Genomic DNA, 16,324 nt, shown 5'->3' with positions numbered 1-16,324 from the left:
ATCTCCCCCCCCACTCCCTGCACTCCCGCCACTCCTATCCTTCACTCCTGCACTCCCTGCACTCCCGCCACTCCTAGCCTTCACTACTCCCTCAATCGTTCCCCCCCCCACTCTTTGCACGCCCGCCACTCCTGGCCCCCACTCTCACTCCCTTTTACTACACTTGCACCCCCGCAACGACCAGTCTCCACACGTCTCGCAATTGCCTCACCCCTCCTGTCATTGATTACCCTTCCAATAACACCAACACCATACCCAACTGCACGCTGGACACAATCATGACCACACTCCTCCAAGTGAAAGAAGAACTTCACACGCTCAAAGAGTTACTCCTCACGCACCCCAGGCACCCGCCTCTCAACACCATTTCTCAACGAATCAACAACTCCCCCTCACATCCTATTCACCCCTTACATGGGACCTCCATCCACTCTCTCAATACCTCCAACCGGCCCCAGCGCACTATCAAGACACATCCTACTCACCCCTTACATTGGACCTCTATCCCCTCTCGCAATACATCCAACCGCCCCCAGTGCGCTATCAAGACTCTCTCGGACCTCGACATACACACCCTACTCAACACACGTCCCGGCAACCCAAAACATCTTAGCCACCAAACACCTGTCCATTCCTACGATTCTCTCCAACCCTATCAGGCACCCCACGCATAGCAACAGAGGCTCCGTTCCCAACAACCTCACTAAAGTCCCTCTCACTATAGACCCCTCCACCTCCCCTTGCACCCCCAGACTCAAATGCACACTTCTCAACTGTAGATAGGCCCAAAAACACTCGTCGGAGGTCGCTGACCTCATCATGTCTATGAACCTTGACCTGGCCATACTAACTGAAACATGGTTAACTGAATCCTCCAATCCTATCATGGATATCCTAGCCCCCCCCACTACTGCATCACTAGACTTGACAGGTCCAACAAGACAGGTGGCGGAATCGCATTCATTTACAAGAGCAACCTCTCAATTAATAAAGTCACCGCCCCTTCTCTTACCTCCTGTGAATACTTCTGCCTTGATGTCATCCGTGAGAACAAACCTGTATGTTCACTACACATCATATGCCACCCTCCGGGGGACAACCTCGTCTTCTCCCAACAACTCATGGACACAATGTCAATCAACTCAGGACGGCAAAACACACAAATTTACCTTGGCGACTACAATCTCCATTGGAATGACTGCAGTGACGCAGTAGTTAATAGCCTCAAAAATGTCCTTAACGCTTCTGACCTCACTCAAATATGCAACACCCCGACACATAACAAAGGCTCTATCCTCGACCTTGTCATCTCCAAAGAAGGCACCATTCAACTTGACTCAATCCAACCTTGTGACTGGTCAGACCACCATATTATCACATTCCTCATCAAGGAAAAAGTTAAACGCATCCCGGTGCAATACTCCATGCCCAAAGTTTGGAAAAGAGACCTGAGGAAACTCAATCCAAACTCTCTACCCCTTAACAGCTGCAATCTCCTACTCCCCCCTACTGATGTTCAGTACCTAACTGACCACTATCTCAACTCCATGGCCTCAATAATCAATGAGGCCGCTCCAATGCAACTGAAAAGAGTATCCACCAAGATATCCAACCCCTGGTACAACGGGAGTCTCATTGAAGACAGACGGGCTATGCGAATGGCAGAGCACACCTGGAGATCAGCTCCCTCGACATTGCACCTAAAAACTCTGAGGAAAAAGAGAAACGCATACTTCAGGAAAATAAAACGCTCAAAGTCAGAGTTCTTCAGACTCCAGCTAGACCAAGCAAAAAACCGTCCAAGTAAACTGTTCGAGCTAATCCGATCTCAATCTAAGGAACAACCCCCAGTTGTCGACATTATGAGCATTACTCCTTCCTGTGAAGATTTCTCGGCCTTCTTTAACAAAAAAACTGACAATATAAGGAGCGACCTCCTCAATGACGCAAGCCTTTACTCAATACCCAACTGCATAACACCCAATAAACTAAAAAACAATGCGACATGGTCATCCTTTGACACCTACTCTGAAGAAGAAATTGACAGAATACTCAGCACCCTAAAACCATCCAATCAACTCACTGACCCTCTTCCTGCTAACGCTGTAAAAGACTTCATCCCTTTGCTCCTCCCACTCTGGACTAAAATTATCAATAGCTCACTTCAACAAGGAACCATCCCTGACTCCCTCAAAGTTGGACAAGTTACACCTTTACTGAAGAAACCAACAGCCGACCCCACTGATCTAAGCAATTACCGTCCGATTACCAACATTCCCACTCTCGCCAAACTTTTAGAAAAATGCGTCCAACTACAACTGACAAAGCACATAGAACAGTTTGATCTCCTCAACCCACATCAATCAGGCTTCCGAGCAGGGCACAGCACTGAAACAGCTATGACTCACATAATTGACGACGCCCTCCAAATGTTAGATCAAAATGATACCTGCCTCCTCATCCTTCTTGATCTCTCTTCAGCATTCGACACAGTGAAACATGAAAACTTACTCGAACTCTTAAACACAAGAATGGGCTTCTCTGGGACTGTTCTTCGTTGGTTCACTTCCTTTCTACACAACCGGTCTCAAAAATTCAAGAGCAAAAACTTGATGTCTTCCCCAGTACCGGTATCGTTGGGTGTCCCTCAAGGATCCTGCCTATCCCCTACTTTGTTCAACCTAGTTATGGAACCTCTCACCACCCTGCTACAAGCATCCAATGTACACTTTCACATGTACGCCGATGACACTCAACTATATCTCAAGGTTCGAGGCATGTGGGCTGCTAAATTCATATCTTAGCATTAGATCGCCGCCTAGTGTTGGGCTCGGATGATTGCACATTGTTGTCCTGGAAGAGTCTTCGAAGTATCCTGAGATAGGTGGCTCCTCCCCTGGACTACAGTGCGCATGGGCATCGGCTCCATCCCCAGATTGTTTTTTTCCGCCATTGGGTTCGGATGTGGTCTCGACGTCTTACTGTCGGAACCAAGTAAAACTAACTTTTAGCGGCCTGAAGGCCTCGATTTTTCTTGCGTCGGTATTGTCTGCGCTCGGTCTCGAGTCTTCCGTCTCTTGAAGCCGGAATAAGCGGAGTTTTCTTCGTTTTCTACACTTTGAGGCCTTCTCATCGCGACACGACAGCAAGCCTTTACGGACATGGAGCGGAGCCCGTTTAAATACTGCCCGCTCTGTGGGTCCAAGTACCCACACATCGATCTACACCCCGTGTGTAACAAGTGCCTTTCACCGGACCACGACGACGGCAAGTGCAAGGCCTGTGCACAGTTCCGCTCCAAGAAAACTCTCAAGCTTCGGCGCGCGGTGCGCTTGGAAGCTAGGCAGGCGGCCCCAGAGCCGGAGAACATCTTCGGCGACCCGGAAGAAGAGGTCCAGGGTCACCTTCTACAAATCTCCCCATCACAGACGGAGGTCGAGGCGGATCCGGGAGACGACGACGGAGTCGCGGGTCAAGTCCTCGAATACGTCGAAGAGGTAGGAGACGACGATGAGATTTATGGGGCCGCGGCAGACAGCTCGGGGGACGAGCTCTGCCCTGAAGGTTACGAAGATACCGACCGGGACACGGGATCGCCTGTCGGCCTTACCCAGGACCCGTTGCCGCAAGCCACAGCCCCGCCTTCGGGCCCGGCTACGGACTCACTTGCTGGGCACGCTGTTTCGAAACCGAAACTGAAACCGTCGGAGTCGTCGACACCTAAAATGGCCGACCCGAAATCGAAACTGAAACCAAAGGACTCGAGTGTCCCTAAGATGGCTGCCGTGCCTGTGAAGAAGTCGGTGCCCGTCAACCCGTCGGCTCCGTCGACCTCCGGTCCGCAGAAGCCGAGGAAGTCTGTCGATTCCGATGCTGCAAAATCGAAACCGACGCCCGAGGAGGGGGCCCCCAGGAAAGATGGTCGGCACGGATCAGCGGCTCCGGCGCCGTCCAAGCCCGCCAAGGTCGGCTCCGAAGAGGCTACGCACAAGAAGTCTGCGCCCCGGCCTCAAGATTCGGAGGCGCCGAAGTCAGTTTCCGCGCCCAAAACGCACAAGGCCCGCGAGGACGTCGGATCCGAGGGACCGCTCAAAGCATCCTTGTCGGCGGCGAAACCCACTGGCAGTGTACCGTCCCCCATTGCGGAGTCACTGCAGAGAATCAGGGAGAAAGCCTTTGCTCCATCGGCTCCGATGCCATCACCGCAGCCGCAAAAGGACGCTCCGGCTAAGCCTTCTGGGAAACTCCTCTTTCTCTTGCCACCTAAGGAGGCGCCGAAAGCGTTTTCGACGAAATCGGCTCCGAAACAGGGTTCCTCGCTGCCTGACCCCCTTCCACGTCGTGCACTCGAATCGGTAGACGATTCAGAGCATTTCATTGATGCTGCCACCGGCAAGCTGACACTCTATAAACGGAAGATCACTTCGGAGCCGGTGGACCCCTACGTCATCCCGTTGAAGAAGAAGAGGGTGCCCCTTGACGCCTCAGGCCTCACGGAACCGATTCAGCCTCCTCCAAGACGGAGCCCTACTCCCTCCCCAGAACACTCTGTGGGTGAGGAATATGATGAGGATGAACAGTACAATTTCCCCATCGATGAACCTGATGTACAACCAGATTCATACGACGACACTGGTGACCAGAACACCCAAGGTGCGGGCCAAGACCCGCAGACCTTTAATGCACGTGCATCCCCGACTGAGGACTCAGCAGGATTTCATGCACTAATTGAACGGGCGGCGGCCAATCATGATGTGGACATGCATGCCGACCCGGTTGAGGAAGACTTCCTTTTTGACACCTTTGCCATATCTGAAAGGACAGTAAAGACACTTCCTATGCTGAAAGGTGTTCTCAAACATGCTGGAGACATTTTTAAGGAGCCTACGAGGGCTAGAGTGGTCAACCCTCGCATTGAAAAGAAGTACAGGCCTGCTCCTGCGGACCCCGTCTACATCCGGGGACAATTGCCACTGGACTCTCTTGTGGTTGCCAATGCCAGGAAACGTGCCAACTCACAGACAACGGGTGAAGCTCCTCCCCCGGATAAGGAGTCCAAAGTGCTTGAGGCAGGAGGCAAAAGAGTGGCTGCACAGGCGGCAAACTTTTGGCGCATCGCAAATACACAGGCGCTCCTGGCGCGTTATGATAGGGCGCACTACGACACCCTAGAACAGATTATACAACACCTGCCCCCACAGTTCCAAGAAGGCACCAAAATGCTTATTGAGGAAGGAAAGCTAATATCAAACGCAGCCATCAAGTGTGCACTTGACGCTGCGGACACAGCTGCTAGGGCTATCAACACTAGCGTTATGCTGAGAAGACAAGCCTGGCTCCGCATCTCAGGGTTTAAGCAGGATATTCAGACAACAATTCTGAATCAGCCAGTCAATCCTGATAGTCTGTTTGGTCCGGATGTTGACACCACCCTAGAGAAGATAAAGAAGGACACGGAAACTGCTAAGTCTATGGGGGCCCTGCAGTCCCAACAGTTTCGTGGCAGCAATTTTCGTCGCTCAGGTGCACGTGGAGTCACCAGAGGACAGATGGGTCAACAATCCCAGTTCTCCAAAGGTGGGGCGCAATCCTCGTTCACTAAGCAGAACAAGGGAGGTTATAGGAATAACAGCAACAGAGGTCGCGGCAGAGGAAACAACAGCTCCCGCACCTCGACTCCAAGCAAACAGTGACTTTCTGTCACTGCCCCCCGACCACCTAACACCTGTCGGGGGGAGACTGCAGCAGTTCCTGCCCGTCTGGAGAAACATCACCACAGACAGGTGGGTGCGTCAACTGATCCAAAATGGTTATTGCCTAGAGCTGAAATCCACTCCACCCAACATCCCACCGAGGCAAAGGCCTATGTCCGCAGAGCATTTGCACTTATTGCAGCAGGAAGTAGTGGCGATGCTGCAAAAAGACGCAATCGAGCTCGTGCCGGTGGGGGAGGAAGGCACAGGGGTATACTCCCTGTACTTCCTTATTCCAAAGAAGGACGGTTCTCTCAGGCCCATTCTCGATCTACGTCCCCTCAACCTGTACATACTGTCAGAGCATTTCCATATGCTTACACTGCAGCAGATTCTTCCCTTGCTAAACCAGGGAGACTTCTTAGCGACCTTAGATCTCAAGGATGCTTATTTCCACATTCCACTACACCCGTCACACAGGAAATACCTAAGATTCACTATTCAAGGCAGGCACTACCAGTTCAAGGTCCTACCCTTCGGAGTCACTACGGCCCCGAGGGTGTTCACCAAGTGTCTAGCGACAGTGGCGGCGCACCTCAGGAGGCAGAATATCCATGTCTACCCCTACCTAGACGACTGGCTCGTACAAGCCAAGTCAGAGCAACAGTGCGCCGCAGACATGTCGACTACAATTCACCTTCTTCACGATCTGGGTTTCTCCCTAAATTACCCAAAATCGCATCTTCAGCCGGCACATGTCCGGCAGTTCCTGGGTGCTACGATCAACACCCTGACAGCCATGGCTCAGCCAAACCAAGTCAGAATCGACAGCATTCAGTCACTGATCCAACGATTCCGACCGAGACACTCCCTGCCAGCGAGAGTGTTCATGCAGTTGATTGGCATGATGGCCTCCTGCATCTTCATAGTCCCTCACGCACGGTTACATATGCGCCCGCTCCAGGAGTGCTTAGCGAATCAGTGGACACAGGCTCGTGGGCAATTGACAGACCTAGTGTTGGTTACCAGTCGGGCATACGACTCTCTGCATTGGTGGACTCCACACAACCTTTGCAAGGGCCGACTGTTCCACGAGCCCGTGCCGCAGATTGTCCTGACGACGGACGCATCCCTCCAGGGATGGGGAGCACATGTGCTCACTTACACGGTGCAGGGACTATGGACGACGCAGCAACAGAAGATGCACATCAACTATCTGGAACTGATGGCAATCTTCATGGCGCTCAAGTCCTTCATTGTACATCTGAGCCGCAAGGTCGTGCTAGTCCGGACGGACAACATGACCGCGATGTACTACATTCAGAAACAGGGGGGCACCCACTCGCCACAGCTGTCTCATCTGGCTCAGAGCATGTGGAAGTGGGCCATTCAGAGGAACATTTTCCTCATGGCAGAACACCTCCCGGGCAAGGACAATCAGATGGCGGATCTGCTCAGCAGATACAGCCATCAGATGCACGAGTGGGAGATACACCCTTCTGTTCTCCACCCGTACTTCCAGCAGTGGGGTCATCCGGAGATAGACCTGTTCGCAACAAAGGAGAACGCAAAATGCCGACTCTTTGCCGCCAGGTTCCCTCACCCACAGTCGCAGGGGAATGCGATATGGATGAACTGGTCAGGCAAATTTGCATACGCTTTTCCGCCAGCCCCTCTAATACCGCTGGTCGCAAGAAAGCTCAGGCAGCACGCGATGACTCTCATCCTAGTTGCTCCAACGTGGGCGCGCCAGGCTTGGTACACCACGTTCCTCGAACTCTCAGTGGTGCCGCATCAAAGACTGCGCCTCACGCCCAGTCTTTTGACGCAGAACCATGGAGACATTCAGCATCCAGATCCACGACAGCTCAACCTGGCGATCTGGCTCCTGAAGTCCTAGAGTTTGGATACCTTAACCTACCTCCAGAATGCATGAGTATCATCAAGGAGGCGAGGAAACCTACTACTAGAGCATGCTATGCTGCTAAGTGGAAGCGTTTTGTCATCTATTGTACGTCCAATGACATCAACCCGCTAGATGCATCTATTCCCAACATCATCTGCTATCTGTTACATCTCTACAAGTGCAATCTGGCGTACACTTCCATTAGGATACATCTCTCAGCCATAGCGGCTTATCTTCAGAACAGGCAGCACCTCTCTGTCTTCAGAGTGCCCGCCATTAAAGCCTTCCTTGAAGGTCTGAAGAGAGTCATTCCCCCAAGAACTCCACCAGCTCCGGTGTGGAACCTCAACGTCGTTCTCACCAGACTGATGGGGCCACCATTTGAGCCACTGCACTCGTGTGAGCTCCAATTCCTTACGTGGAAAGTGGCCTTTCTGATAGCTATTACGTCTCTGAGGCGTGTCAGTGAGTTGCAAGCGCTCACCATACAAGAGCCGTTCATTCAAATTCACCCAAATAGGGTAGTGCTACGCACTAACCCTAAATTCCTTCCTAAGGTGGTGTCACAGTTTCATCTTAACCAAACTATTGACTTACCAGCATTCTTTCAAAACCCGCAAACGGTGGCGGAAAGAATGCTCCATACCTTAGATGTACGGAGGGCGTTGATGTACTACATAGACAGAACACAACCCTTTAGAAAAACAAAACAACTCTTTGTTGCCTTCGCACCACAACACAAAGGCAACCCGATTTCCAAAGCAGGCATAGCCAGATGGATTGTTAAGTGCATCCAGATATGTTATCAAAAAGCCAAGCGCACTTTAACAATACCCCCCAGAGCACACTCCACACGCAAACTGGGGGCATCCATGGCTTTCCTAGGGAACATTCCTTTAGAGGATATTTGCAGAGCAGCCACGTGGGTCACACCACATACCTTCACAAAACACTACTGTGTTGATGTGCATTCCAAGCAGCAAGCAGCTGTAGGACAGGCTGTTCTCAAGACACTTTTTCAGGTTTCTGCAGCTGGCACGGGCAACCGCCGCTGATGGAGGGACTGCTATGTATTCTATGCTAAGATATGAATTTAGCAGCCCACATGCCTCGAACTGAATATGCTACTTACCAGTATGCATCTGTTCTTGGCATGTAGGGCTGCTAACATTCATATCGCCCGCCCTCCTCCCCGGTGCCTGTCGCAGCTGCAGATATACTATTGTATTTATTTCATTAGCATGGACATCCTTTACACTTTCACTCCATCTCCTGCCACAATGGCGAAAAACAATCTGGGGATGGAGCCGATGCCCATGCGCACTGTAGTCCAGGGGAGGAGCCACCTATCTCAGGATACTTCGAAGACTCTTCCAGGACAACAATGTGCAATCATCCGAGCCCAACACTAGGCGGCGATCTAATGCTAAGATATGAATGTTAGCAGCCCTACATGCCAAGAACAGATGCATACTGGTAAGTAGCATATTCATTACAATCCCCCAAAGACATCCTGAGTCTGAACTCAACGATCAGAAGCACCCAATCTTGGCTGGCCGATAACCACCTCAAACTCAATGCTATGAAAACTGAGTTCCTCCTAATCTCACCTCCCACGAAAATATCTTCCGCACAAACATGGCTCAAGCACCTAACAGCACTCAATGTCCAACCGACCATCGTGGATTCAGCAAAATCTTTAGGCATAACTCTTGACACCAACCTCAACATGCAGCAACATATCAGCAAGGCAACTAAGGGGGCGAACTTCCAAATAAATACCTTGAGAAAACTTAAACCCTTCCTCCCAGCAAAAGACTTCCAAACCGCAGTACAAGCACTAGTCATCCCTCGCATAGACTACGGCAGCGTAGCCCTCTGCGGCCTCCCCCTAACTACAACTGCACCCCTCAGAGCGTCACTAAACGCGGCAGCAAGACTCATCACTGGATCAAAAAAACATTCGCATATCTCCCCTGACTTTAAATCCTTGAACTGGCTGCCTCTTGAAGCCAGAATACAGCTGAAAATTGCCTGCATGACGCACAAGGCTATACACCTGAAATCACCCGGCTACCTCACTCATAAGTTGACAATTTCCGGCAGGTCCAGAACGACCAAAAGTACAAACAATCTTCTGCTGAAACCTCGAAGATTCTGGAAGGAAAAAACTTACAAACGCTCCTTCTCAGGAATGGCGCCTAGGATCTGGAACGCACTCCCTCCTGAAACCAGACTCATCTCCTCCACTCTTCTTTTTAAGAAAGAAGTCAAAAATATCCTTATGGCTAAATACACTTGAACAACTGTGTTTGATTTACAATGCTTCGATCAGTATTACCGGTCCGATTCCTATGCACATGTGTTTTTACTTGTATTAGACTAAAGTGCTTAGATTCTTGCTCCCTCATATCTGTATTATTTTCTATTTCTGTATTGTCTACATTGTTTTGATGATCTACGTTCCAACTATGCCATGCTACCTCACACCTGTACTATATGTAATATCTTTATTATTTACATTAACTTGATGACCTACCTGCCCACTATGCTCCCTTGTTTCCCTACCCTTACACCTGCCTTTGTAAAGCGCTCTGTTATCTGCAAAGATCTTGTTCGCGCTATATAAAACTTTCAAAATAAATAAATAAAAGCGACTTAAGCCCTGAAACGGCTAGAGCCTTTTAAGAAAGATGACTATTATGCTACAGTCCGTAGAAGGCACAAACATTTATGGACCTCTGACATGGTCACAGTTACCATGGGCGACTAGCCATTAGACATTATGAGAACTCCGAACTTCATTTAATGTGCGATTGCCGGGGCGGCCCCGTGGCTGTGCGATTGCTGGGGCGGGCCCGTGGCTGTGCGATTGCTGGGGCGGGCCCGTGGCTGTGCGATTGCTGGGGTGGGCTGTGGCTGTGCGATTGCTGAGGGTGGGATGTAAGGGTTCTTTGGGACTGGCCTTCTCATTTCAAGGCTAGATATACCGATTGTTATTGTACTATGGCTAGTTAAACAGTGCAACAAAATGTTAATAAAATCATATTCAAAGTTAAATTAAACTTAAACTCACAAAGTGAATCATTTGTAGGAGTTACTTTTGTAGTTTGATCTTCATTTTGAACACTCATGGGGCTGAAAGTTTGGAATTCACCAGTAGTGTACTTCTCACTGGAAATCTGCGATTAGACCTCTTTTTGTATTGTAATACCACCTGCAAAACATGTTGAAACATGTTCAGTCTAACCAAAGGTCAGTTATGTGGATTTTTGTGAGCATGCCCCCTATTGGAGAAGTGTTCTCAAGCAGAGGCATCAATGAGTATTCTTTTAATGATGGGGGTTCTTTTTGGGGTGTTACTTTATTGGTTCTTTACTAGGACTTGAGTTAGATCTTAAGTAGTTATTAAAGAATTGCTTAGGTCCCCAGTTCATGGTCTTTAGATATGGGCATTCAGTAACCCTGCAGTTTTGCTCATTTATATTTACTGTTGATTAACCTAATAGTACACACAAGAACAGTCTTTTCCATGCTCTTTTTTTTTTTTTTCCCTTTTATTAAATCTTTTTATTGGAATTTTCAAAACCGTATAAAACACGATAGGGTAATGTAACATGAAGTGTGTACTTTAAGAAGTAGAATAGTGTCAGGAGTACACATAACCAGGCGGGCGAATCTTTAAGTAAGCGGCCCTGTGTTTACAGCACTAGTTCCTGTTTCCCATTGCACAGTATTCTGAACATTTGTCTTTTTAGGAGATGATTACCTGTAATTACCTAGAGGTAGGGAGATTGTTCACCCCTTACCCGCCCATTCCCACTCCCTCAATCCCCCCCCCCGCCATCTCGATGTTCTTTTGAGTGGAATAGGGACGTTCATGTTTTGAAGAACTTGAAAGAACATGAAAGCTGCAGCAGTGTAACTGGAGAAAAAGAAAGTAAAACAAAATAGCCCTTGATGGGCAAATAAGTGACTGAATAAACGCATGCACAATATTATTTAAAAGTTTTTCTGACAGACCTCAATCCTAAAGATAAAGGACTGGTGGAGGATACAAACCAGCATTTACCAGTATGATGGATTAAATGTTAAATCTTCCTTTGTTGGTTTAAAAAACATTTTCTTATTTTTTAGGAACGTTTTAGTTATGTGTGCCCTGATTTAGTCAAAGAATTTAGCAAATATGATACTGATGGCACCAAGTGGATAAAGCAGTTTACTGGAGTAAATGCCATTTCGAAGAAAGAGTTCAGCATTGATGTTGGCTATGAACGATTCCTGGGCCCAGAGATTTTCTTTCATCCTGAGGTAAATGTACAGTAATTTATAGTATCTTTCTTTGTCGGCAGTGGTGCCCTAGTGATATGGCAGACGCAGCAAACAAATAGATAAGACATAATCGGTTTTGGACCAAAATATAAAGAGGTTTAGTCACCCCTTAAGGTTAATTCCTCAAAAGTATTTCCTTGTAAAGTTTTTATTTTTTTATTACTTTTTTGATTCTCTTATTTGAAATGAGGTTAACTATAAAATCGTTTTAAATCCATAATGAAACCATGTAATCCAGTCGTCCTCCATAATGGCGTTTCTCAATTGCCTTCTGTTTTGTTTAGTTTGCCAATCCAGATTTTACACAACCCATATCAGAAGTCGTGGATGAGGTTATCCAGAACTGTCCAATTGATGTACGGCGTCCTCTTTATAAGGTAACATTTGTGAGCATATAACGTGTAAGGACGTTTTTAAAACTCTTGATTGTGAAAGCTTTTAATAATGAATTTTGAAATAAAAAACAATTTGACGATCCCCCAAAAAGAAAGGTAGAATAAGAAAATATAATGGAATTTTTAGTTTTGTAGACACAGTCCAGCTTTCTGTAGTGTGCATATACAAAATTAGTGTCATGGTCTTCATATGCCCTTTCTTCCTCGTTGAACTTTTTTGGGGATTTATGAGTAGAAATAAAGGAAAGTGAAATACAAAGAAAAAAAAAACATCATTGAAAGATGTCTACTGTAAGTTGTGGGAAAATCGACTTTACACGTGCATAAAAAACTATGCTGAAAACCAGACTAATATGCAGTTTCAGGTGTTTTCCTCTGGCAGCAAAGGAACATGGTAGATGTTATCTAGTGCTGGCTTTGATCCATCTCTCATTTGCCCTATGATTCTTGGTCACAGGGTCAGCAATGACGAGGTGCATTTTAATCCTGCTTTGTCGACTTCAGTGCAGCATTTAATCTGGTAGCTAGGGTCATCCTCTGGCATAAACTTTTACGTTGGGTGAACAGGAGAGGACTTATCTACTTTTTAAAGATGCGTGATTGTGTGAGTTCAATAAAAGACACTCTGTTCTCGTATAGAAATTGAAAAACGCTTTAAGTAGAAGTGCATACAGGCGCTGCTGTTCTAGCTATTTCTGTCAGAACTTTCACTAGCTTAAAATAAAAAACTTAGTTGTCCTTCTAAACCAAAACGGGCACACTTAAATGTCTTACTGTGCGCAAATGACAGTTGAGCAATAAAGGCAGAATTTGATAGGTGGCCGAAATCCCTTCAATGCTGAGACTGCACAGATCTCTCATAACCTTGACACTCTAAACACCGGATCCTTCTCAGAAAGAGGCTGAGCAGTCACACAGCAGGCAGCACACGATTTACATCAACCCCAACAGTGAACATGTGCACCCTACGTCCTCATCTCACATTCCACAAAAGACGACAAAACTCACATTTGAAGAGACCTTTTTGAGGAATTAATGGCTTACCCTATTCCTAAAAAAGGAAAGCTGACCCCGTTCTGCTTCCATCCCAAATACTGGAGTAGTCCGATGACTCCCATTAAGTCTGATCATTAACATTCTTCAGAGTCACAGCCATCTTATTTGTAGCCAGGGCCCGTTTATGATCTGGAAGACTCCTGGCACAACTTCAGAACTGATAGGATGACCCATTCCCTGAACCTTATCCTGTTTAACTTTGCCGCCAGATGATTCTATTGCCTATAATTTTATCTGACCAGATTCCTTACCCTAGAATTATCCTCCGGCATCAGACTGGATCGGGAACGTTTTTGTGATCAGTACCCATGTTGTTGGTAGGTGGCGTTTATCAGCTACACGTGGAGTTTTCTGCATTCATGCCAGAAGTGATGTGCACATGCCTAAATAGGTGCCACCTCAGCACGCTGACATTGGTTCTTTCCGCACCGGTCAGCACACATCCAGAGAGAGCTAATCCTTAGTCAATTTTTGACCAATTATTTTTTACTTTTGTCGAGTCATTTTCAGGTTTTTCCTCGTGGGGATGTCCTCACAGAAGGCCACCTTCAAGCCCTGCCTCGCCTGTCATCAAGCACTCTGTCGATGACGGACCCGCTTCTTGTATGCCTCTGGTGCCTCAAACACGACTATGATCCGAAGGCTTGCTCTGATTTCTGCTCCATGAACTAGAGAGCCTTGAAAGAGTGACCCTTCAAACTCCGTGCAGCACGATGTGTGGCGTTGCGGCGATCCCGGTCCTTAGGAATGTCCAGGTAGCGGTTGCAGAGTCTGAGATTGTCGTCGCACTTGAGGTTGTCTGTTCATTCGTGTAAGACCTCAAGAAGAAGTCTAATAGGTTTTCGACTTATCTGTCAGCCAAAGAGAGGACCTCTACATTCAAGGCCTAGCACCCTGGTTGCGCCAGTGCCTGGACCATCTCCGGTCCTCCCAGCCAGGACACCACTGGACAGAGCGGTTTCGTTGACAGTGGCCTTATGGCATCATGCCTGGTTGAGGTGGACTGGCTTTACTGGGAATGTCCACGCTTCGCTTCTGGACATGCCTTTAGATGGTTTCCGAATCTTCAGAGACCAGGGGGATTTGGCGCTGGAGTGCTCGAGGGACAGCAGGGCTATTGCCAGGTCCTTGGGCTGTTCCATGGACCCTCATCACCCCAAATCTGCCTTTTGTTTCTCTTGTGGCCGCAGAAGGGGCGACCAGCCGTGTCTGTACCCAGCCAATGCGGTACGTAAGCTTCACAGCTTTTGCATGGCAGAATACGCTCTACCCACAGATCTCGTGTGTCGGGTAGCCAGCGGTTGAGCCAGTTCACTACCTTCCCCGGCAGCCTCCAAGCCCTTATAGTCTGGCCCCTCCAACCATGCCACCTGCTTGCGACCGGCTGATGGAGGACCATCTGCCAGGAAGTGAAGGCTCCCTTGTCTAGGGTGCCATAGAGAGGGTGCTGATGCCAGGAGTAGGTCATAGTTGCTAATCCCTCTACTTTCTGGTGTCCAAAAAGGGTGGAGGCCTTTGTCCTATCCTAGACCTGCACACTCTTAATTTCTTCCTCTAGAAGTTCAAAATGCTCACACTTGCTCAAATGTGGTCTGCCCTAGACCTGGAAACTGGATGGTAGTTTTACTTGCAAGAAGCATGTTTCTTCATTCCTACCCTTTCGGCCCACAGGCGTTACCTGTGGTTCACAGTGGGCCACAAGTGCGTTCAGTTTGCTGTGCTACCTTTTGGCCTCACCAGCACCCCTTGGGTATTAACCAAGGTGATAGCAGTGGTTGCAGATCATCTGCTGAGATCAGGGGTGCCAGCCTTCCCCCCCCATATCTCAACGACTGGCTATTGAAGGTGGACTTGCCCAGGCTGTTATCTTTCACTTCCAGACTTCGGCAGACCTCCTACATTCTCTGGGGTTCACTATCCACATGCTGAAGTCACACCTGACTCCCTCTCAGACGCTTCCTTTCATTAGAGTTGTTCTGGACACTGCAGTTTTGTGCCTATCCTCCCGAACGGTGAGTCCAGGATATGTGGACTAACGTTCCGATGTCTCAGCCTCTATCCTGAATTTTGGCGAGACTGTGAGGCTGCTGGGCCTCATGGCCTCCTGCATCCTGCTCGTGACGCATCCCCGCTGGCATATGCAGGCTCTGCAGTGGGACCTGAAGTTTCAGTGGACACCACATCAGGGAAATCTGACATGGCCCAGATCTCGAAGGGAACTGCAGAAGATCTGCAGCAGTGGTTAACGAACCATGATTGTGTCAGCGGCAGACCTCTCCCTTCCCAAACCAGTTTGGACACTACTGAGAGATTCAGCACTCCTGGGATGGGGCAGCCAACCTGAGAGGTGGAGTTCATTGGCCTCTGGCTGAAGTCAAACTTAACATCACATCAAGCTTCTGGTGCTCTGGGCGATCCGGTTGCCATTAAAACCCTTTCCATACTCCAAGGAAAGGCTAGTGCCGGGGTTCACGGGAACACAACCGCCATGTGGTACTGCAACAAACAGGGCAGGAGGGGTCGTGGACTCATTTTCAAGAGGCCCTGTGTCTCTGAACATGGCTGAAACATCAGGGCATTTCTCTGGTGGTTCAGCGCCTGGCAAAGTCTCTGAACGCCAGGCGTCTCCATCCAGAGGTGGTACAAGGTCTGTTTCAGCAATGAGGAGAGCCTTGGTTAGATCTAATCTCCACCGCCGAGAGGACGTATTGTTAGCAGTTCTGCACGCTAGAGTTTCTAAGGCGGCCCTCGCCCTGAGACGCTTTTTGTCTTGGGTGGAGTTTAGGCCTCCTGTACACTTTTCTGCCCATACCACTCCTGTCAAAGTTCTCAAGAAGATCACTACAGACCAGGCCCAAGTCATCCTTGTACCTCAGGCTGGACTTGGAGAGTTTGGTATCCGAAAGTCTGATCAGGAGCATCTGTCCTCCAGTCAGGCTGCC

General features: G+C 48.6%; 1 protein-coding gene across 1 annotated transcript in view; it reads left to right on the top strand.

The window, feature by feature from the left end:
- The window catches only part of ACTR3 (actin related protein 3), a 431,810-nt gene that overhangs the window by 322,768 nt on the left and 92,718 nt on the right, over positions 1-16,324 (top strand). Inside the window, exons 8-9 of the mRNA XM_078682010.1 lie at positions 11,737-11,910; positions 12,216-12,308. Of these exons, the coding sequence (XP_078538136.1) occupies positions 11,737-11,910; positions 12,216-12,308 (267 nt within the window). The remainder of the gene's footprint in view (positions 1-11,736; positions 11,911-12,215; positions 12,309-16,324) is intronic.

This window comes from Lissotriton helveticus, chromosome 3_1, assembly GCF_964261635.1.
Source record: "Lissotriton helveticus chromosome 3_1, aLisHel1.1, whole genome shotgun sequence".
NCBI classification, from domain to species: domain Eukaryota; kingdom Metazoa; phylum Chordata; class Amphibia; order Caudata; family Salamandridae; genus Lissotriton; species Lissotriton helveticus.
This window is presented reverse-complemented; position numbering and strand designations above follow the sequence as displayed.